This window comes from Ammodytes marinus (genome assembly GCF_949987685.1).
Source record: "Ammodytes marinus genome assembly, chromosome: 9".
NCBI lineage: Eukaryota > Metazoa > Chordata > Actinopteri > Uranoscopiformes > Ammodytidae > Ammodytes > Ammodytes marinus.
This window is the reverse complement of record NC_137213.1, coordinates 24,904,604-24,926,237: the sequence shown is the minus strand read 5'-3', so window position 1 is coordinate 24,926,237 and position 21,634 is coordinate 24,904,604. Positions and strand designations below refer to the sequence as shown.

The 21,634-nt window shown below is 41.4% G+C and overlaps 2 protein-coding genes across 4 annotated transcripts; one reads left to right on the top strand and one right to left on the bottom strand.

The window, feature by feature from the left end:
* Positions 1-586: 586 nt before the first annotated feature.
* Positions 587-2,602, top strand: fam78ba (family with sequence similarity 78 member Ba; the record flags this gene model as incomplete). The annotated part of the gene is made up of 3 exons (XM_080034554.1): positions 587-921; positions 1,136-1,415; positions 2,360-2,602. 3 exons carry the CDS (start codon positions 587-589, stop codon positions 2,600-2,602), a joined length of 858 nt encoding a protein of 285 aa, XP_079890680.1.
* Positions 2,603-4,847: 2,245 nt separating this feature from the next.
* slc35a3b (solute carrier family 35 member A3b) lies at positions 4,848-21,273 on the bottom strand. 3 transcript variants are annotated; one of them, XR_013845041.1, is made up of 8 exons: positions 21,059-21,273; positions 13,374-13,626; positions 10,449-10,603; positions 9,542-9,664; positions 9,151-9,325; positions 6,572-6,690; positions 6,245-6,394; positions 4,848-5,722 (listed from the first exon to the last, which is right to left on the bottom strand). XR_013845041.1 is itself a non-coding variant. In XM_080034551.1 (8 exons), exons 2-8 carry the CDS (start codon positions 13,576-13,578, stop codon positions 5,629-5,631), a joined length of 1,005 nt encoding a protein of 334 aa, XP_079890677.1. In that variant the 5' UTR covers positions 13,579-13,626; positions 21,059-21,273; the 3' UTR covers positions 4,848-5,628. The 3 variants fall into 3 exon arrangements, 2 of the variants coding, with proteins under 2 accessions (XP_079890677.1, XP_079890678.1); XM_080034551.1 differs by having other exon boundaries at positions 6,245-6,378; XM_080034552.1 differs by having other exon boundaries at positions 6,245-6,378; positions 13,374-13,623.
* Between the last annotated feature and the right edge of the window lie 361 nt (positions 21,274-21,634).

Sequence of the window (21,634 nt, the reverse complement as noted above, 5' to 3'; positions counted from 1 at the left end):
TCATGTGGGTCAAGGTGATGGAGAGCCCTATTTTGTCTTTTTGAGGGCGCCGCGCGAATGTAGGGCTAAACACGGGAAAGCCGAGCAAACAAAAGGCATCCAGCCCCCCTCCTCTGACGCACCTGGCTGCCCTGTCGCCACCTGACATGACAGCGCAGAGCCGGGAGCAGAGCAGCAGGATCGAGGGGCACCGAAGTGTAGCCGGACGTGTGGACACGACTAGGAACAGAAGAGCCTCCGGACGCGCGGTGGAGACGCAGCAGCAGCAGCAGCCCAGGGGAGGCCGGATTGCAGTTTCTGGGGACGAGCGCCAAGGGCAGTGCGGCAGTCAGCAGGCAGACCGGGGGGAGGAGGCTGCGGAGATCTGTGATACTTCCCCCCCCTCCAGGTCCCACTGGTTCTCACCTCCATACCATCCTGAAAATATGCTGGTGGATGCTCTTATGTTCGATCAGTGGTGGTGACTGTGACACTCCCCATCCATCCTCTCTCCTTTTCTTCCTTCCCAACCAATCAGTGGTGATGGGCAAATAAAAAGAGTACAGCTCTGCTCTTCAGGCAAGGGTGGAACCCGCAGGGGGGACTGATGTGCATACTGGCCAGGTATCATTTGCGCCCTTCTTCTCTGGTTCTGCTCATTTTGCTCGCCGCCTGCACTATGGGCTGTATTCAGAGCATCGCATGCAAGCCCCGCATCAGACGGGAGAACATTGTGGTCTATGAGGTGTCAGCCTCTATTGACCAGTGTCCCACCATCATCGAGGAGAACTCGCCTATCGTGCTTCGCTACAAGACACCCTACTTCAGGGCCTCGGCAGGCGTTGTGATGCCACCGGTGCCCCGCAATGAAACCTGGGTGGTGGGCTGGATCCAGGCTTGTACCCAGATGGAGTTCTACAACACCTATGGTGACATTGGCATGTAAGTGTATAGCGGACACTGATCATACATGAACTTTCTTTGCCTCCAGAGGAAGCTCAATGTGTCAGCAGAGCTGGGAACAATGTTTTGATGTGCACACCTTTTTTACATCACACTTACAAACATCTAGTCCACCACACTGCACCACACTGTCGTTCTTAAAAAGCCTGTCATCCTCTCAGTCTAGTCTGTCCTCCTCTGTCCCCTGCTGCAGGTCCAGCTGGGAGCTTCCAGAGCTGCGAGAGGGTCGGGTCAAGGCCATCAGCGACTCGGACGGCGTCAGCTACCCCTGGTACGGCAACACCACGGAGACAGTCACCCTGACCGGGCCCACCTCCAAACCCTCCCGTCTGACGGTCAGCATGAACGACAACTTCTACCCCAGTGTCACCTGGGCCGTGCCCATCAGCAACAGCAACACGCCCATGCTGACCCACATCACCAGGGACCAGAGCTTCATCACCTGGCTGGTGGCTATGAACTCTGTCACAAAGGTAGGACAAAACATGTGGAGCAGGCTGACATCAAACTCATACCTTTATGTACAAGTTTTGTTCTACTGTGTTTTGCACCACCAAGTCACAGACACGTTTTGCCCAGTATAAATGAAGAACCATGGCTCCACATCTTTAGAAACTGCTCCTGCATTGCACACACAGATTGACTGTGATGTAATCACCTGCCCCAGCACTTTCGCTACCTGGTGTAAAGTTACAAATTACCTCAGCATTGCCTTCTCCTGAAAGAAATCTCTGCAGCTTCAAATGTGCATTGAAATGCATATTCTGGGGAACGCTTGTTGTCAAAATCCCTTTTTGTCAAAATGAGTGTGTATCTCCTCAAGATCCGCTACTTGTCCGTAATGGGTGTGCACTGAAAAAGAATCTGATGAGGATACAGTGCTGAGGCTCTGTAAACGGATATGTAAACAAATAGTGTGTGAACAAAATTGATCCACCGTAGCTAGCAACATGCCCATTTACAGAGCCTATGGCTGTGTATTAACACTGCAAGCGCACACACAGTACATACAGGTAGCGGAACGTGAGAAGATATTCACTGATTTTGACAAAAAGTGGTTTTGACATTCTCCAGAATCGCTGACTCCTGCTATAATGTGTTGTCTTTGTGAAAAAGTGATAGGCTTTTATAGAGGAGGTTTTCAGGCTTGTGTTCTTCATAGTTGGTTAATTGGCAATAAAACACTGTATCATAACTTTCCTCTTTGTCTGATGAGATGAAATGATATTTAACACAGCCTACGTAATTCACCAGCCCATAAGGATGCACATTTACTACACACTTATTGACACAATCAACTTGAGCTTTAAACGAAACACTCTTTATGTTCTGAAAAGAGCCTGCCCCCTGCATCCAGTGTCTACATACATCCAGTATCGACCATGATAACATTCTGCTGCTCTCCTCCATCCTCCAGGAGCGTATTGTGTTGCAGACGGTGCGGTGGCGGATGCGGGTGGACATTGCAGTGGAGCCAGACATGCCCCTGGGTTCTCGGGCCTCGCTGGTGGGCCGTCCCTACCAGGAGCAACCACACATCCTCAACTACCAGGAGCCTATCCCTCCCAACGCGCTGGGCAGGCCCAACGCTAACGACGCACAAGTGCTAATGTGGAGGCCACGGAGAGGGGCGCCGCTAGTGGTCATACCGCCAAAATAAAAGGGGTAAAATTATTGCACGATTGACAGAAGCAAAAAAAAAATTGTTTCCTCCCGCAGCAAAAGGGTGGGAATGGTGTTGATAGAGTCGTGAAGCCCATCAGAGATAGATCTGAACTGATGGTTTCCACGCGCTCAAGATGCCAGCGGCTCATTGTCCCTGACAGAGTCAAGGGGACCCATTATAACACCGTCAGTGGATCTTAGATCTGGCTCTGTTTGGGGTCAAAGTGGAAGTCTGGAAAAAAACTTGAGTCGTGGTCCGTTGTCGCATCAAGGCTTGTTTGGCCCCCTCCGAGAGGTTTTGGACCGCTTACTGCCTGCTTTCTAGCGAAGAAGGAACACTGTTTTTTAAGACATGTACCACAGAGGTATTAGATCACAACGAGAACTGCATCCTGCATCCTTATGTAGATCCTTATTGCATGAGAGAGTAAGAGAGACAGAGAGAGAAAGGCAAAAACAGTCCTTTGGGAAAGTATAAGATTAGCATTTGTTTTGTATAACTTGATACCTGAAGACATTTTGATTGAAAAAAAAACTCCTGCGGGCTGGTTAAACCTCGTCAGTGCCAACAAAGGCCTTTTTTTCAGCACACTCAGTACCAGAGCTAAAGGATGTATTCAGAACATTTAACAGAGACAAAGTATTATATGAATCTTCTTAGTTTAAAGATGAACTCAATGCATTGATCAGATTGTAAAAGGAGCACCCATCTTCTTCTCATAAAAGTCTGGAAGAAAGAAAAAATCTGCAGGAGTTTTCTCTGGAGTTTTGCTATTACTTTGTATACATTATGCACCCAACACATTTTCAAGTCCCTTTCCTCCATAGACAGTGCAGCTGATGGGTGTGTGTGCGTATTCAGATGGCTATTCAGAGCGATTAGCTGAAACCTGTTACCACATTCAATATGAATATATTCAATAAGTGCGGTGTAAATGACCTGGAATAGTGCCATACACAACACATGTAGAACAAGAGGGTGATAGCAGTCGATATTGCTGGAACGGGGCCAAATTGTACTCAGACTTAAGGTAGATTCTAAGTGGCACTAATCAGGCCCATGTTGCGCTTCCAGGTTACATAAATCACGCTACATTCAGGGAATGTAATTGTACTTGTTTAATGATTTCATTGGTTTTGGAGTTTAAATCAGACTGCATTTTGAAACAGATTTGATTACTTTGTGCCATTTGAGCAAACATTTGGTGTATGGGTATTTCTGCAGATAGTCACAGATGAAGGCTCTCCTGCGTCACGGCCATGGTCTGTCCAGTGTCACATGACTCATCCTCCATCTGTGCTTCTCTACAGGTTCACGCCTCACCTTTCCATCTGCCTGCCTACTCCCTTTCTCCCTCAAACTTCTTTGTACAGCTATACTTGTGAGGATATTTATTGACATGATGCATTTCCTAGCCCCTTACCCTAACACTAACCAATCAAAACAAAATGCCTAACCCTACCCTTAACCTAATTCATGCCTGAACCTTGACACCCAAAAATGTCCTCACTCTAAAGGTCTTAAACTCAAATTGGTTCTCACAGAAATAGTTGTACAAGTATACACACACACACACACACACACACACACACACACACACACACACACACACACACACACACACACACACACACACACACACACAAATACACAAACAAACACTGTCTCCATCCAAATACACTCATTCTCCCTGAAATCCACAACTATGCAAAGATTATCTGTGTGACTGTCTTAACAACAAAACAGACGGAGAAAAACTGGTAAAAAGAAAGAAAAGAAAAGAAGAGAAGATATGTGTTATTTTTGTTCATCTGCTTCAATTCTGTTTTTATTTGTCAGGGACGTTGTTGAATAAAACTGTCTTTTACTACCATGTAAAACACTCAACCAGGTGAAAATAGGTTATGTTAATTCAGTGTGTCTACTTTTGTCGCGGCACCACAGCACATTCAGCCATCTGTTGCTATAGAGACTGGTTTGGTGTCTCTGAGTGCACTGCAACTGGAACTGTGAAAAAAAAACAGTTCAAAATATTCATGGGTGTGCTTACTGTAGCTTTCTGTGTATGCATCAGGGTGTGTGTCTGCCTGTGTGTGTGTGTGTGTGTGTGATGGGAGAGAGAGCGGGGGGAGAGAGAGAGAACACACACACACACTCTTACACTTTCACTCATTTCACTTTGAAGTAAGGAAAAAGATCAAGGCAGGGCTGGTTGTTTCAGCATGAAAGACACCTTTATTTATTCATTTGTTTTTACATAAACACCTTTATTTTGCATTAAAAGAATGACTGCATTTGATATGATCACTCAGACTGTGAGCAGCACGGTCAAAGCCGTCATGTCCCATCTCATCTCATATAATAAATGACATTCAGCATCTTTGAGCAGAGGTAACCGCTCCTTTTTGCAGCAAGTTTGCGGCTCGTGCCACCACTAGATAGAAGCCCTGTAAAAGGTTGTCCTCTCTTATTAGAGCCAGGCCCCATCAGTAGCATTAATACCCTTTTTGTTTTGTAAAAACACCCATTTCCCATTTTCAATAATAATACATAAATACAAAATTGGCAAAAGTCTGGGAGGACTTGCTTTCATCATAATCTCCAGATTCCTGTTTGTTACTTTACAGTGTGTTTCCATGGGATAAATAGTCATACAGTATGGTTTAGTTTTACTGCACTCCTGGTAGTCATATATATATATATATATTATATATTTATATTGAAAAATAAACGTAAACAAAAAATACATCTACAAAGTAAATGTATTTTACTTTATTGAGCTCCATCTTATGTGCAAAGCATTTCTCCAGAGGAGTGATGGGGCAAATTCAGTCTCAACAGTCTCCAGCTGTTGGTTGTTGTGTGGCAGTAACAGTTCTTTTCACTTCCATTTTTCTTCCTCACATTGTTAATTTCCACCTGCCATACTCGCTGTCACAGGCCATACGGTCCTGCTCGCTCTCTGTTGGGTGCCGGTCGTCATTGACGTCAGGGAATTCACAGTTCACAGAGTTCCCTGTTTATACTTTGACGGTGCTGCCCACTGCAGCTTTGCGCTCGTAGCTGTAAAGAAATGTGGCGGCAATAACCAGCACTGCGCCTAGAAAAAATACACTGAGAGACAGAAAAAAGGAAATTAAAAGAGAGAAAAAAAGGTATTCCAAAATAAATTAAATTAACAGACAATTCCCAGTTCATGTCAAACTAAAACCATGCTAGCTGCTCTGTGGGGCTGTACTTGGACAATGTAGTGCTTTGAACTAAACGCTATCGTGACCATGCTAAATTGTTCAAGTTCACACTTAAAATGCTAACATTGTTTAAATTTCAATATGTACATTGGCTTATTAACACTAAACACAAAGTGCAGCTGAGGCTGATTGCTGTTTGTTTTCAGGAGATTGTTCAGTACAATGTAAGTTTTTACAATCAATTACGTTTGGAACCGCAACATCTGTACTCAATGCAACAGCTGTAGAGATCATTTAGTCTGGGTCAGATTGGTATGCGACTGGACGGACAGACAACCGGAATTGCTATACATGATGGAGGCAATCTGCTAGCATGGCTAAAAAGCAAGAGAATTTTTAATAACAAATCAAAAGTGGGAGATTGTATGAGCATAAATGTGTTTACCCTGTAGGGTTGAAGTCCTCCAACAGGAAATATGAAATGAGTGCAGACAAGATGATGGACAGAGAGGTGGCGAATCCTTTGAGGATGTTGTCTGCGTATTTAATGACCACTGCTATGACCAAGCCACCCAGAGCCTGCAGACACACAACACTGGGTTTGGATTGGAATCATGCAACACACACACAACATGAAAACAAAGCTGTACAAGAATAAAAACATTAGCAGCTATGCCAAACACAACAATGCATTTTAATGACAGATTGGCAGATGTAAACAAATGGGCAACAATGACAAAGTGAATAATAGGGAGAAACATAAAGAGCATACCTGTAATACAACCACTGTGCAGGTGACGGCATTGTAGCCTTGAAACATTCCTGACTGTCTCACCCTCTGGCCGTCATACACTGTCATCCCCATCAAGCCAAAAACTAGGCCAAACAAACCTGCAGGACACAAGGACACATTAAGAGGTGAGTTTCTTTTTTTTTTCGAGCGAATACTACAAGGTAAGTAATTTAGGAATAAGGAATTAGCAATTCCAGAAGTTTATTTTTATTTTTTTTACAATGCATAGCATCAGTTTGTGATAGTACCTTTCTACTGTACACTGACCATTTTGATTTCTTAATGGATGAACATGTAATGTGGATACAACTGCAATAAATATTTATTTTAGTTTGAGAACCTTTATCATTTTGTGCACAGTTGAAGACACAGTTCTTTAAAACAGGACTACAATACTTTACTGTATACAAATTTCATAGACTTTTGAAATACTTTCTGACAGTATATTCCTTTAGTGAGAGTTCTGCCACTAGAGGTCACTGTAGGCTAAGGCTTGAGGTATATGCTCTCCATAAACAAAGTGTACAATTCAAAAGATTCACACACATTATGCAGGACTCCGCCTCTGTCCTCCGGCACCAATCAATCACTTTGTAGTACCACGCATACACTCTTACCGAGAAATGTACAAACATTTACTGTGAAATATTTTCTCATTATATACAACACTTGCTTTGTTTGTAAATGTTGGTGGTTATAACGCTCATTGAATCTAGAAGTTTAAACAGAAAGAGTAAAGGGAGAGTCAGTCTGTAGCCTGCCTCTGTATAGCCTCTGCCCCCTGCTCTGCCCCAGTCATAATAAAGGACAACTTCATTCAGAATGGCCTCTAATGGCTGAGTGTTGTTTGAGTAAACTTATGTTGTAATATGCAAGCATCTTGTGAACAAGCATTCCATTTTACAATAGCCTACTTACAAGGATAGAGACAGCTTTGGTAAGAGAAGAGAGAACAAATACTGTTTTGTTCAGGTAAATTGTTGTTGTTTTTTTATTTAGAAGATCTCTTCTTTAAAATCACCCTCTTGTTTCACAGTGTCCCAGAAAAAACAGGTTTCCTTGGCACGCCGGTGATATGTCTATAAAGAAATTGATAGCTGCACCTTGAATCAGCCTTTAAAAGCATAGTAGCTTTTGTTACATGGCTATTCGTCTCTCAAGGTCTCAGTAAGGGAGGAAGGCCTTTCTTGGCCAGAAAACCTGTTAATTAGAGGAAATGTAACCATGATACAATTTGGATGGAGGATTTTGCCTTTTCTGTTTGTTTTGTTTTTGTCAGCAAATGAGCCATTGTAAAACACATGACACAACAAAGTCCTCACTGACACAGCTGTGTGTTGACAATCCGTGCACAGTGTAGAATTTGATCTTGTTGAATTAATTTAAATCGAGATGTTAGCCACTTGAGTATATAAGTATTTATTGAACATATTTTTTTTCCTTTTGTGAGTTTCATGCTTTTACTTTCTTGTATAATACCAATATGTTAAGCATATGAAGCAATTAAGGTCAAGTTAAAGAGAAACATCAATAACACCTTTAGACATTCTATAAAATATTGAAAAATGAGTTCAACATGAATACTAGGTCAAAGGTTATTTATATAAAAACACTGTCAATGATTACGACATCATTGACAGTGTCAATGGGTGTAGTGTCATTGTGAAGTGGGCCAACATTAGGTGTGTCACTCAGTGCGTTTACATGCAGACTCATAATCGGATAACTAAACAAATAAGACCTCAACAGGACTTTTAAACTGCATGTAAACACCTTTATCCGATCTACTTCGAACACAAATCGGCACAATAACGGACAAGAGAAGTCGGATAAGAACACCTAGATAATTCGTTCATTGTCGGCTTTCTCTCTGCATGTATACAGGGATCGGATATCGCATATCGGACTTCTCGTTCTGTGCTTGTGTGCCTGCGCGTGATAGGCTACACCATGGGTTATTGACGGAAGAGAACCGGACGTGGCTCTAAAACCACTTGTTGAAAGCATGGTAGAAAGGGCTACAGCGCCACCTAGCATAGTGGAGACAGCCATGCATCGGACATTTATCCGATTTCTGAAAGGCCATGTATACTCAGACAAGTGACACGGTCCGTTCGAGTGTCTTGTTCGATATATGTGATAATCCAATCTAGTTGTGCCATGTAACCGCACTGAGTGATTGTTATCTGTTATGAATTAGTAGTCTGATCAATCATGTTTTTTTTTTTCCAGAGAGTGCTTTTTTCTATTACATTTAAAGTGATAGTCCAGTTGTATGTATCGAATCGTGAGTCAAAAATCATGATACAAATCGAATCGTGGGTTTTTGTATCATTACAGCCCTATTAATATATATACTTTTAATGATGACACCTTTTGTTCGTTCATGTCGTGTCACATAAAAACTGCAATGTCTGAGTTTCAGAAGGTAGAGTTAGTTTTGTTAAAAAGCATGTGTCACGTGTCAAACACAGTCTGACTAAAGCCTCATTCTATAGTATCAAGTAGGAGGAGACGAGGACACACATCGTCTAATCCAACCAAATATAGATACTCACCCAGCTGTATGTTACGGAGCCACACACTCTGTTTAGTCTCCTTGAGGATTTTCTCAAAGTAAACACCAGCGAAGCCACTGGACAAACAGGCCATCAACACAGCCATCAGTCCCACAAACTGGGAGCCTGCAGACAGGATCTTCTGATCCGGGTCCCCTTCAGACTCTGTGGGCCACTGTGGAGGTTAGAACACTGATGAGCAAATGCAAAGGGACGTGCACAGGACTCGGTAAGAGTAATATGAATTGTCTATGACTAAAACATCTTATGAGTCATTGAAGATCTATTTATCCCACAGAAAGACACCATTTCCGGCCTATGAGTGTATAATAAGTAATAACAGTAGTGAAAATTGAATTTGGGATTAAGAAAGTATGTCTTCTTCTCCTACCTGCACCAGAGTGACTCCAGCCATGAGGCAGAGCAGCGACAGCCACTGGTACAAGCCCAGCCTCCTCCCCAGCATGGAGACAGAAAACAGCGCTGTGGTGAGGATCTTCAACTGGTACGTCACCTGTTAGGAGCAACAACACAAACCAGAGATACTTAGACACAGAGTGAGGTGGTCAGAGAGCTGTACTACAAAGCCAGCTCAACGTTATTTATTTGCATGAGCTGGTGTGACCAAGCGTAGAAACCCCAATTTAGAGATTGAGTGGTTTTCAACTTGCTTTGTCAACCGAGGGTTTTCTCTTAGGGCTCTGTGCGTGTTCCAATAAAAGGGGGGCGTTTGATATGTCATTTGACGATTCTTCGGCACGGAATAGACAGATGGCCGATAATTATAATGAAGAGACACAGCAGTTTAAAGCAATATGCTCAAGAATAGCATTTATTCCTGACACTGTCCCGTTTTTTTTCCAAATCAAAGTGAAATTAATTTTGATTTAATATTATCCGTGGTAAAATCCAATAGAATGGCTAGAATTGGCTGTGAATGGATATTTCTGACAAATGTGAAGTCTACTGTGTAGCTGTTTTAGTGAACCTGCAGTAATGTCATTATGTGATACCCCTAACCTGACATGAATGAGTCCCAACTAGTGGTGGTACTTTACACGCACGCACGCACCCGCGCGCACGCGTGCACACACGCGCACACGCACACACACACACACACACACACACACACACACACACACACACACACACACACACACACACACACACACACACACACACACACACACACACACACACACACACACACACACACACACACACACACACACACACACACACACACACACACACACACACACACACACCAAAGTTGAACTAGCACATTCGTGTGTTACCTGATAGGTGGCTGCGTCCAGGTTGGATAAGGCTACATAGAGCAGATTGTTCTGCAGAGTGTAGATCCCAGCAGGAATGGCCAACTTCATGGTCTGCATTGGCTTGTTTACAATCTCCTCCTTCAGCAACCTGGTCATTTCCTGCACGCTGCAATCTAGTATAGACAGAGAGTGTGTTGTCATCAGTCATTTAGTAAACCACAGGTTCACCAAGGGAGTGAAGATATGGAGAAGATCTTGCAGTCATTATTACACAATAATACTGGGGATCTTGCATCCAGGAGTGCCAAGGCTACACCTGCAAATAGACTTATGGAAGAGAGCAGAAACAGAGAGAAAGGCCTCATCTCTTGGGCTGCGTTCCAATACATGATACTCAGGGCCGCCCATAAGGGGTAGAACGTGGGTAGGCTTTCTAGGGCCCAGCCACTTGGGGGCCCATGGTCTTTGGAAGCCAAGAACCTAACTAAGCTAAACTTTATTTTTAGGTATTTATGTCAATATCTATTCAAAGTTGGGTGTTTACACAGAGCCGCGGCTCCGCTTACGGTCATTTAAAAAGCAGTAGAAAAGCAGAAATGTTCAAAATGTTTCAGATTGAGCACAGCGGAGTGTAACTGTTTCAAACATAATCCATCCTATAAACCCTCTGTAATTTTCCTGAGTCTACAAACAGGTTTAAATTCTCTCTCCACATAACGTACATTTTTGTGAAAAAGAATTTTACCTTCTTTGACATAAGTATTCAGGTTGACACGACCAGCCAAGTCTGACCAATTTTTCAGAAACCTGGCTAATTGACCAACCAGCCGGGTCATACCGCAATGAAGCTGACGAGCAGCATCATCCTGTTTTAATTATTGCCGTAACCACCAAGATCCTGCTTTCTGTATTGTTTCTAAAAAATTAAAATAGACCTAAAAAAGTTCTTAATGCAAAGAAAGACACAAGGCACAAAGATGTTGGAAATAATTGAAGGAACAGATTTGAGTTCAAAGATTAAGAACTTTTTTTGTAATGATTTCAGTGCTTTTGCAGTGATGAGAGGAGAATTAACTAAGCCTAAATGTTGCAACCAAACATAGGCCACTTTTATAGTTTTGAGGGTAGGTTGGTTTGGTTATTTATGTAGAGAACCGTCTTTTTTCATTTGTGTGTGAAGAATTTGTTGTTGATGTTGTTTTTTAAGTGTTATTTCAACAATACCACCAACAGATTTCAAATGATTTAATGTCATGTGCAGAAATACAAAAAAGTGCAATATTTGGTGCAGTCAATTAGTGTAAATGTATCTTACCAGAAACTAGTAGCATAGAAAACGTGCAAATTGTGAAAAAACTGTTTGCTTTAGTCAGAGCCGGCCCAAGCCTTCAGGGGGCCCTAAGCGAAATATGATACATTATATAATGTTAGCGCTGCTGAAACTATAGATCTTTGTTAAATATCATTCACACACCCAGTGTTTTCCGCTAGTGCCTCCACTGTGCGGCTGTGCGAAAATATTAGACAGCCGAGATTCAGACCCTCCTAGGGGGGTCCGGGGGTATGCCCCCCCGGGAGATTTTTTTTAACCTTTTTAAAGTGAAATGCATGAATCTGGTGCACTTTGAGAGGAAAATTAAGAGGCTAAATCTGAGAAGTTTTATGTGAACAAATAATTTGGAGACACTGGGTCAGATGAATTAGAAGCTATTGAAGAAGGACACATGGATTTTCCATAAAAATATTAATATAAAATAAAATATTATGGGTTGGGCTTGGAGCTCTTTTTCTTTTACGGGACATATTTCTCTGTAATATAGTGAATGCATTTAAATGCAGTGTGAGGAACGAAGCAGAAGAACTCTGTTGTCCAGCTACTGTATCTTTTTTTCCACAGACAAGGCTGACATAGGCTATAGACTATACACAGTGCATGGGCAACTGAGGGCAGCCCCATTTCCAATTGTTTTTAAATAAACTCAATACACACTGTGCATGGATGTGAACGTGACATGATCAGATAATTTCGGATTTCCTCCCAGATGAACTGATTACATTTTTAGGCTATTAATTATCTAGACCAACACATTTTATTCCTTTTTTTGTATGATAACTCACATTTGCATAGTATGATGTTAATATCAAACACAAACTAAAAAAAAAAAAAAAAAAAAAAAAAAAAAAATTTTTTTTAGGGGGCCCCCCAGGCAGTCGGGGGCCCTAAGCGGCCGCTTAGTTCGCTTATGCCTCGGGCCGGCTCTGGCTTTAGTGAATACTAAAGAAGAACAATGTCTCTGTGTGAACTGAATATTTTGTAGAGATCTGTTGATCTGTTAAACAATTGTGTGAGTGTAAGGGAATCAAAATAAATTGGTAGGTATGCTGGGCTAAGTCAGAAATGTGCTACTATTTTAAAATAATAATTAGCCCTTGCTCCCCCAACTGTCCCTGCAAGTCCCTGGTTGATAAGATAGTTAGTCTCTCTACAAATACATGTATGTGTTTATTGAGGGATGAGCGCACTCACACTCATTGTTGATAGGAGTAATGGGTAAGGGGGGCCCATTGACTGGAGGTTTTCAGGGGCCCAGCCATTTGTGTGGGCAGGCCTATAGGATGTCCCAATACATGTAGTCAGATGCAGCATGCTTCAAAATACACGGATGCCCTACTACATCCTGTCGTAACTTTAAGTGTGGAAAATCAGCATGCTTATTTGGGCGATTCTGACCCTTAATAGACTGCGCACCGGATGTTACATTATGTCACATCGACAGAGATATATAAGCGAGAGGCAAGTTCAAGGCGCGATGCTATGGTGGAATAATTACGTAAAAGTATGTCCCAATTGTATGCCTGCCTACTGCATGCGAACTACATACTTTTTATGATCAGCTGTAGTATGTAGAATAGAGAAAAGAAAGAAAGAGTATTGCTACTTACGGCTCTCTTTGAATACGAGGAGGGTGCAGGCGATGATCTTGAGCAGCTCTGCCGACACCACGGCGGACGAGGCCAGGTAGCGGACACCTTCTTGGTTGGGGGAGCGTGAGTAGCGCATGGTGAGAACCAGCGAGGTGGTCTGCAACACCAGCACCCCCAGAGACATGTACTTGAGCCTCAGGGAGTGTGCCACCGACAAGACCATGGTGGAGGGCTTGGTGTCCTGCTCAGAAGATGGGGATGGACGTGTCTTCTTGATGGGAGAAAAACAAGAAAGTGACTGTGAATGATCAAGTCAATATAAACTTTTCAAACTGTCAATCATGCGAAAGTTTTGTGGGACCCGAAGCTGAAACCAAGGGGGTTATTCGGCGGACAATTCAACATCAGGAGCATTACTCCAAAAAGCAATCAGCTAATTCATCTTCTGTCTGACTCAAATATGGACTTTCTTTGTCTGACTGAGACGTGGTTGAAACAGTCTACTCCCTCAAGTGTATTTACAGTGCCTGGATATCAATGTTTTAGACGAGACAGACCAGATGGAAGGGGAGGGGGGGTGCTTTTTTATGTAAGAGAAGGCATTAAATGTGAGCGCGAGGTTTATAAAGCGGGTAGCACTTTGGAATATGTTGGGATAAAAATCATTTTGTCTAAACAAATGTCTTTTAACATTATAGGTGTCTATAGGCCTCCTTCTGCAGATGACACTTTTTATGATCAACTTGCTGAAGTCTTGAATGAGTGCAATCACAACAAAGAACTACTGCTTATGGGTGATTTTAATGTGAATTGGGAGGATAAATCCAAAAGGAAAAAACTAAAAATGATTACCGAAAAATTCCACTTAGAACAACTAGTAAAAGGCCCAACTAGGATTACAAAATGCTCAAGTACACAAATTGACTTGATATTTACTAACAGAGCAGAAAGAATAACGAAAAGTTATAATTTAATTACCGGCCTATCTGACCATAATTTAACTCTGTGTGCTAGAAAACTGTCTAAAAATAGATTTAGGAACACAGCAAATAAGACAAAAATCTGCAAGTGCATACCGAAAGCTAAACAAGAAGAATTTGCAAGTGAAATTAACAGTTTGAATTGGGATGATGTATTATCCTCTGATGATCTGAACTATGGGTGTAACACTTTAACTCACAAAATTAATTCTGTGAAAGAGAGATTTAGTGTGAGTGTCAAGACACAATTTAAAAACAAAAATAATTTACCTTGGTTCAATAAGAATTTATGGAAGCTGATGAAAACTAGAGATGCTGCACTGAGGAAGGCAATTAAAACTAGAAGAGAAATTGATATGCTGGTTTATAAAGGTTTGAGGAACAAAGTTATCCAAGAACTAAGATCAGCTAAATCCCGATTTTATGTCAATATTTTAAATGAGGCAAGAGGCAACATTAAATTGATATGGGAAAATATTGATGATCTCACAAGGAGAAACCATAAATCTATTGGAGATCTTATATTAAAAGTACAGGGAGAGTTAATTGAAGATAATCGTGTTGTTGCTTCTGCTCTTAATAATTTTTTTCTTGAATCTGTATGTGAACTTGGGAAAAAATTTCCAACAAGAAAACTGGATGTTGCTCCACTAGATAAAACAGCCCCGGTCTTTGAACTGGTAGAAACAAATGTGTCACAAGTACAAAAAATCATCAGCTCTCTGAAAAGCTCAAAATCTAGAGATGCTTTTCACTTTGACACCAAGTTTGTTAAGTCACATAAGGATATTTTATCCTGTCCTGTCACTCACCTAATTAATCTCTCTTTTAAACGTAGTCTTTTTCCTGATGACTGGAAATGTGCCATTGTCACACCTGTTTTTAAATCTGGAGACCGCCTTGAAGCTAGTAACTATCGACCTATAAGCATACTGCCAGTATTTTCAAAAATTGCTGAAAAGGTTGTCATTGAACAATTGACCTCATTTCTTAACACCAGCAATTTTGGTCTACATTGTATGCAATTTGGTTTTAGAGCGAACCATTCAACCGAGACTGCCTCCTTACATTTAATAGAGCAAATTAAATCACGGCTCGATAAAGGCGGAGTAGTCGGTGCTGTATTTTTAGACCTGCGTAAAGCATTTGATACAGCTAACCACAGTGTCTTAATATCAAAACTTTCTAAATTTAATTTTTCGCCTAGAGCTCTGGCTTGGATGTCGTCATATTTATCAAACAGGAGGCAATGTGTTAAAGTCTGTGATGCACAGTCCAGTTACAGGACATGTACTATGGGAGTCCCACAAGGCTCGGTATTAGGTCCTTTATTATTTAGTCTTTATATTAATGATCTTGCTGAACAGTGTGCTGACGTCGATCTGCAGATGTATGCAGATGACACTGTTGTTCATGTACATGCTAAAACAGCTGACTTAGCAGCTGCTAAGTTAACAACTGCACTGGAGAGAATCACTCTTTGGCTTGATCAATCATGTTTGAGTTTAAATGTAAACAAAACAAAATGTATGTTTTTTTCTAAAACCATGGTACAAATCCCTGATGTTGAGATTCTCATTAAAGGTGAACGAATTGATATAGTTACTGAATTTAAATATCTTGGCCTGTTTCTGGATCCAAATTTAAAATTTAAGAAACATGTCAAAAAAATGGTTAAAACCATAAAATACAATTTAGTTAATTTTAAACACATCAGAAATTGTCTCTCTCTGGATGCAGCCAAGATATTTATGCACGCCATGATTTTGTCCCGCATGTCATATTGTATCACCTGCTGGGGGCAGGCTGGTGAATCTACTTTGAGACCTCTGGAGTCTTTATACAAACAAACCTTAAAAACACTGGACAAAAAGCCAATTCGTTATCATCATTGTAGGATACTTGAGAAACATGAGTTATTGAGCTTTGAGAATTTTAGGTTATTCGTCAATTTGTGTATGGTCTATAAAATTTTAAATGGTTTGGCCCCACAGTCATTATGTGTTTTTGTCCACGCTCGCTCGTCAAATTCCATCAGATCCACTAGAATATCCTCCATACGAGATTGTACCATACCATTTCGCCGCACTGTAGCGGGGCAATCTGCTTTTTCTGTAAGAGCCACAAACCAGTGGAATACCTTACCTGACGCCGTAAGGGGCAGTAGCTCTCTCAGAGTCTTCAAATCTAACCTAAAAAATCTGTTAAAAGCTGCTCAGCTCTGCAACCACTAATTTGGTCCTTAGACTTGTTTTTGTGTGTGTGGGCGTGGGTGGGATGAGGAAGGTGGGGGGAGTTGCACGCAGACGTGTGTAGCCATGTTGATGTGGTGTTTTATCCCTGTATACTAATAATCTGTCTTGTTACTGTGTTGTATTTTTGTGACCTGCCAAGGGACTACAGATGCAAATTAGCTTAAAGCTATAATCTGGTATAGTGCATCAAATGGCAACATTTATGTTCTAACTGTACATTGTCCCTTTTAAATAAAGATTTTAAATTAAATTAAATTAATATAGAGAAGTGTTTGAGTCAGAGATAGAGAGGAGACACACCTCTGTTCAGCAAAGCTCCTACTTATCAAATACAATGGAAACCGGATTCTGTATAATGATGCCACAACATAAAGAAAAAGAACAGGGAAGGGTGAGGAAGTTAAGAATAGAGAGAGAGAGAGAGTAAACTTGACAGACGAGAAGAGGAATGTCAGACTGTAAGGCAAGGCAAGGCAAGTGTATTTATATAGCACAATTCAGACACAAGGCCACTCAAAGTGCTTTACAGGGGCAAGATTAGAATACATAAAACATATTATAAAACATTTAAAAGCAAATAAAAGAAGCAAATAAAATAAAAATTGCAGGTTAAAATGGAAACAAAAAAAAGTCTTCAGACTCGATTTAAAAGAACTGAGAGTTGCAGCAGACCTCAAGTTCTCTGGGAGTTTTTTCCAGATTTTTGTAGGTAAAAGGTTGTTAAAGAGAGAGCTAATTAGTCCAGCCTGAGGCAGTGTCAGGAGTTCCTGTGACTTATCTTCCACCCCCTGAGCACATGAAACAAAGATCAGACTGGCAATAAACGTAATGGGGACAAGGGGAGAATGTGTATTTCACAGTACAAGTCGAAGCTCAAAACAGATGTCAACGTTTTGATATTTAGTGTAGAAGTCTGTCCTGCAACAATACAAACATACTGTTGATACAGGAACGAGCAGCTTAGTATTTCCCCGGTGAATCATTGGGGAATCCGAAACCACGATTGATCAGCATTTTGTCAGTTGTACCACAGCTTTCAGTTTCCCTTTATACAAACTTTGTAATTAAAAATGAATGCTGTTGTATTCAAAGAATCGGAATACTTCCTCATACAATGTCATAAACACGTGTCACAAAGGGTTGAGCAAGTTTGTAGTCACTTCTGCAGTTTGTATCTCATCTTCTGGCCCTCAACAAATCACTGACAAGAAAGCACACCACTGATTGTCTAAAGTTGTTACGTCTAACCCACCATGCATGAATGGCTAGATTGAAAATAAAGAGCTATCTGTCAGTTACCAGTTTGGCAGCTCCATTGTCCTGAAGGCTGGAAGACGGACTGCCTTCACTCCTCCTTCGTTTCACATTTCCTGACTGAGGCATGGTGTCCCTGAACAGTCACTCCAATCACACTTCACCTCTTCCGACAAATGGCCCAAAAATGTAAAAGTCCTTGTGCAGAAGATTCAAATAGGTAAACCATAAAAACCTCTGCACCAGTGTCACTACAGAGTCTGCTGCATTTCTCTTTACACGGAAGGAACAGAAGAGTGCTAAGGGTCAGGTGGACTGTTTGCATTGTACACTGTATTTTCACCGCTGCCCTGTGGACACTTGTGTGAGCACCTGGATCCGACCATGATATAGTTTTGCATGTCTCCTGCCCTCTGTTAAGTCATGATCATCTTATTTTAAGCACACCCACTTTTTATTAATTTGGAGAGTAAAAAATAACATGTAAATCTTGTGTTCACTTTTACTGACAAGTTGAAAGTCCACTGAGCTGTGTCATCAATCATTCCTATAGTTTCTACTACTAAGTAAGTGTCCTTCTCCTGTCCAAAGGGGACGTACTTCAAGCCACGAAGGCATAAAAAAATATATATTTTGAAAGAAAAAGAGGTGTGGTGTGTTCAACACACTGACCTCCTTATGGAGCAGGCCTGCTCAGCAGAGGGGCATGGCTGCACAATCCCTCCCTGTTTATGTGTGTGTCAATGGGTGTGTGTTTGTGTGTCTCAATTTACACGCCCCTAGGACGCTCTCCCCTCTCACTCTCAGCACAGTTTAAGAACACTAACAACTTTCATTTAGCCAGTTATGAATTGATCTTCAAACTTGTTTATAAAATCGTTATGCTAAAATTGGCCTGAGACCACTGCGAGAATATGGAATATTTGGCCTCTTAATAAGCAGCCTCCTCCTGTTGGAAAAACTATTCTGCTCTATTTCATTCATTATTTGACAGCTGTAGTAACTTTTCAGATTATGATTTTTACGATTATTCGATTTAATTAGCCCAGTATATTGTATAAAGCAGATAAAATGAACTCTGCCTTAGGCAACTGGACCAACAAAGTACATTAAACAGCATCAATAACATAACTATATCAATGAATACGATAATGTAACACTAACATTGGGCCAGTCTGCAACATGAAAACTCCCAGGTCATTCTTTTGTTGCTGATACTTCTGTACTTTTACATTTCAATGCAAGACTTTTACTTGTAATAGAGATTTTTTATGTTTACGTATTGTTACTGGTATGTAAATAAAGGGTCTGACTTTTCTTCATCTCTTGCGAAAAAATAGATTACACATCAAGTGCCAACATGGTGTCTATGCTTTAGAATAATGCGGTCAAGGATTTAGGATGTACCAATACACATTATCAAATGCAGTATGCAAAAAAATACCCAATGTCCTTATACATCCGGAAGTTGACTGTCCTGACCCACAATCCTTTGCACAGTGTAAGTAACATCACATCAACTGAGCTGCTAAGAGAGACAAAACAGTAATGTAACAGAGAAATATACACAAGGGTCAAGATCAAAAGTGCAGTGGTATGATGAACTATATGTCCCAATTGTATGCGATTTCGAAGGCCGGGTTAGTTCATAACCCAGCATAAATCCAACTTGGTGAGGGTTGCTACTTAGTATTCCTACCAACCCCAACCCTAAATCAGCTGACCTGCGACCCTTCATTTGCGTAATCCCTTGTCTTCCCTATTGACACCTTAGACGGTCAAAACAACACGTTAGTCCACACATGGAACCTTCTTTAGTTTGCGCTGTATTGAAACATGAAGCTTGTTTCTCTGAGAGTTCCTAACAGCTGTATCAATGTGAAAGACTGTGCATAAACATGACAAAACAAAGGGTTTCTCCCTATAACACTGGGATCTGTGCCAGATACTGTACATGAAACTAAAACTCCACACACACACACACACACACACACACACACACACACACACACACACACACACACACACACACACACACACACACACACACACACACACACACACACACACACACACACACACACACACACACACACACACACACACACACACACACACACACACACACACACACACACACACACACACACACACACACACACACACACACACACACACACACATTCTAACAGCAATCTGAAGCAGGGAAGAAGAACTCAGTCCGTCTTGACCCCTTCAACCCATCGCCGCTGATTAAGTAATGAGCTTTAACCCAGATATTCAGAGCTTTCTTCCAGATGTGCTGAACCCACCTGGATGAATTAGTTCAGAGGCTGCTCTCCCCGCCCTCCCCCATACAGCAGGGGGGTCAGTAAGACCGAGAGGTTAAAGGTGCTCTGAGGAACTTTTAAATATTTCAGAAAATATCTCGTTTTTCCTCTGGTGATCATTAATTACATACCAGCAAATGAGACCATCACTGCAGAGAATGATATTTTTATATAGTTTTTCTTTATGCCTCTGTCATAGGCACGCTCACCCAGGAACAACAGCTGGCGTAGTAAAAACACTACCTCTTTTGTCTAAAGGGGGTGCAAGAATGAACACAAACTGAAAGTTTCTCATAGCACCTTTAAGTACACTCACCAAAATCATGAGTGTTCCTAATCTCTGTCACTTTGGGAATGTGCCTGAGAATGAATTACAACCATCTGAGGACGTGGACCAGAAGTGATTTTGTCTGGAGACCTCTTATTTGATCAAATATTGCGTTATAAATGGGAGTTGGCCTGAACAAATATTGAACTTCAAAACATCATCAGGATGTTGATCCGTCTGAAGAAGGAGGGAGGAGTAGGGAAAGTGAGTGAGTGAGTAAGTGAGTGAGTGAGTGAGTGACTGACTGACTGACTGACTGACTGACTGACTGACTGACAGTGAATTAAAGTAACAGCTTTCCTACCAGGATGTATCTCTGTAAAGGCTCATCTGATGTGTTTGAGAACATTTTACTGTTGATTAAGTAGCATTTGGTCAAAACTGTCCCAAAAAAAAAAATCTAATTAAAAAGAGGAAGCCTGTCGTAGGCTATATTACAGATGCGATAAATCGTGTTTTTAGCAACTACTTCTTGTAAACGCATGGCTAGTCTGACTTCTCCCCTCCATGTGTAAAAAGAATCACTTCTCTCACTCTCCATCACACACTGACTTACCTGTCTGGACTGGATCTCAGCTGAGGACGTGGATCACAGTGTCCTAACACTCATTCGCTGGAAAAGTCTTCTTGCTCTTCCATCCACTTACTATAATAACACTGATCAAGTTAATCCAATCACCGCCTACAGCCAAACAGTGGCCAACGACACGCCAAAACCTCAGTCTCGTAGATGTGACATGTAAATCGATGCGTTGACTCCGAGCATACAACTCCAACAGCCTCTCTTTTCCTGGATGAATGAATCAACTCACAGTAGCCTACTTGACGGAGCGCAATCTGCACTCGTCTGGTGACACCTGTTGGAGAGAAAAAGGTTGCATCTTCTTTATGCACAAAATGTCAAAGGCGCACGCACTATTGTCAGGGGTGTGCGTTTTGTTCACATCAACAGAGCGTGCAGTTGATTTAAAAAGCATATTTACTCCACATTTTATTCTTAGTATTGAATAATTATACCATCATAAATCAAAACACAATTAATTCGAGGAACCTGGAACCAAACGTACGTCTAAAATATGTTTGTAAGCAAAACTGTTGGCCCTGCTGCTGTAAACAAAACTACTACTTTTTT

Bases quoted from the DNA above. Each gene is read 5' to 3' on its own strand.
- slc35a3b (XM_080034551.1), bottom strand. From the start codon at position 13,578: ATGGTCTTGTCGGTGGCACACTCCCTGAGGCTCAAGTACATGTCTCTG. The intron at 10,604-13,373 runs GTAAGTAGCAAT...TGTCTATACTAG, and splicing joins CCTCGTATTCAAAGAGAGCC to ATTGCAGCGTGCAGGAAATG. The intron at 6,691-9,150 runs GTGAGTATCTAT...TGTGTCCTGCAG, and splicing joins GCTCCGTAACATACAGCTGG to GTTTGTTTGGCCTAGTTTTT.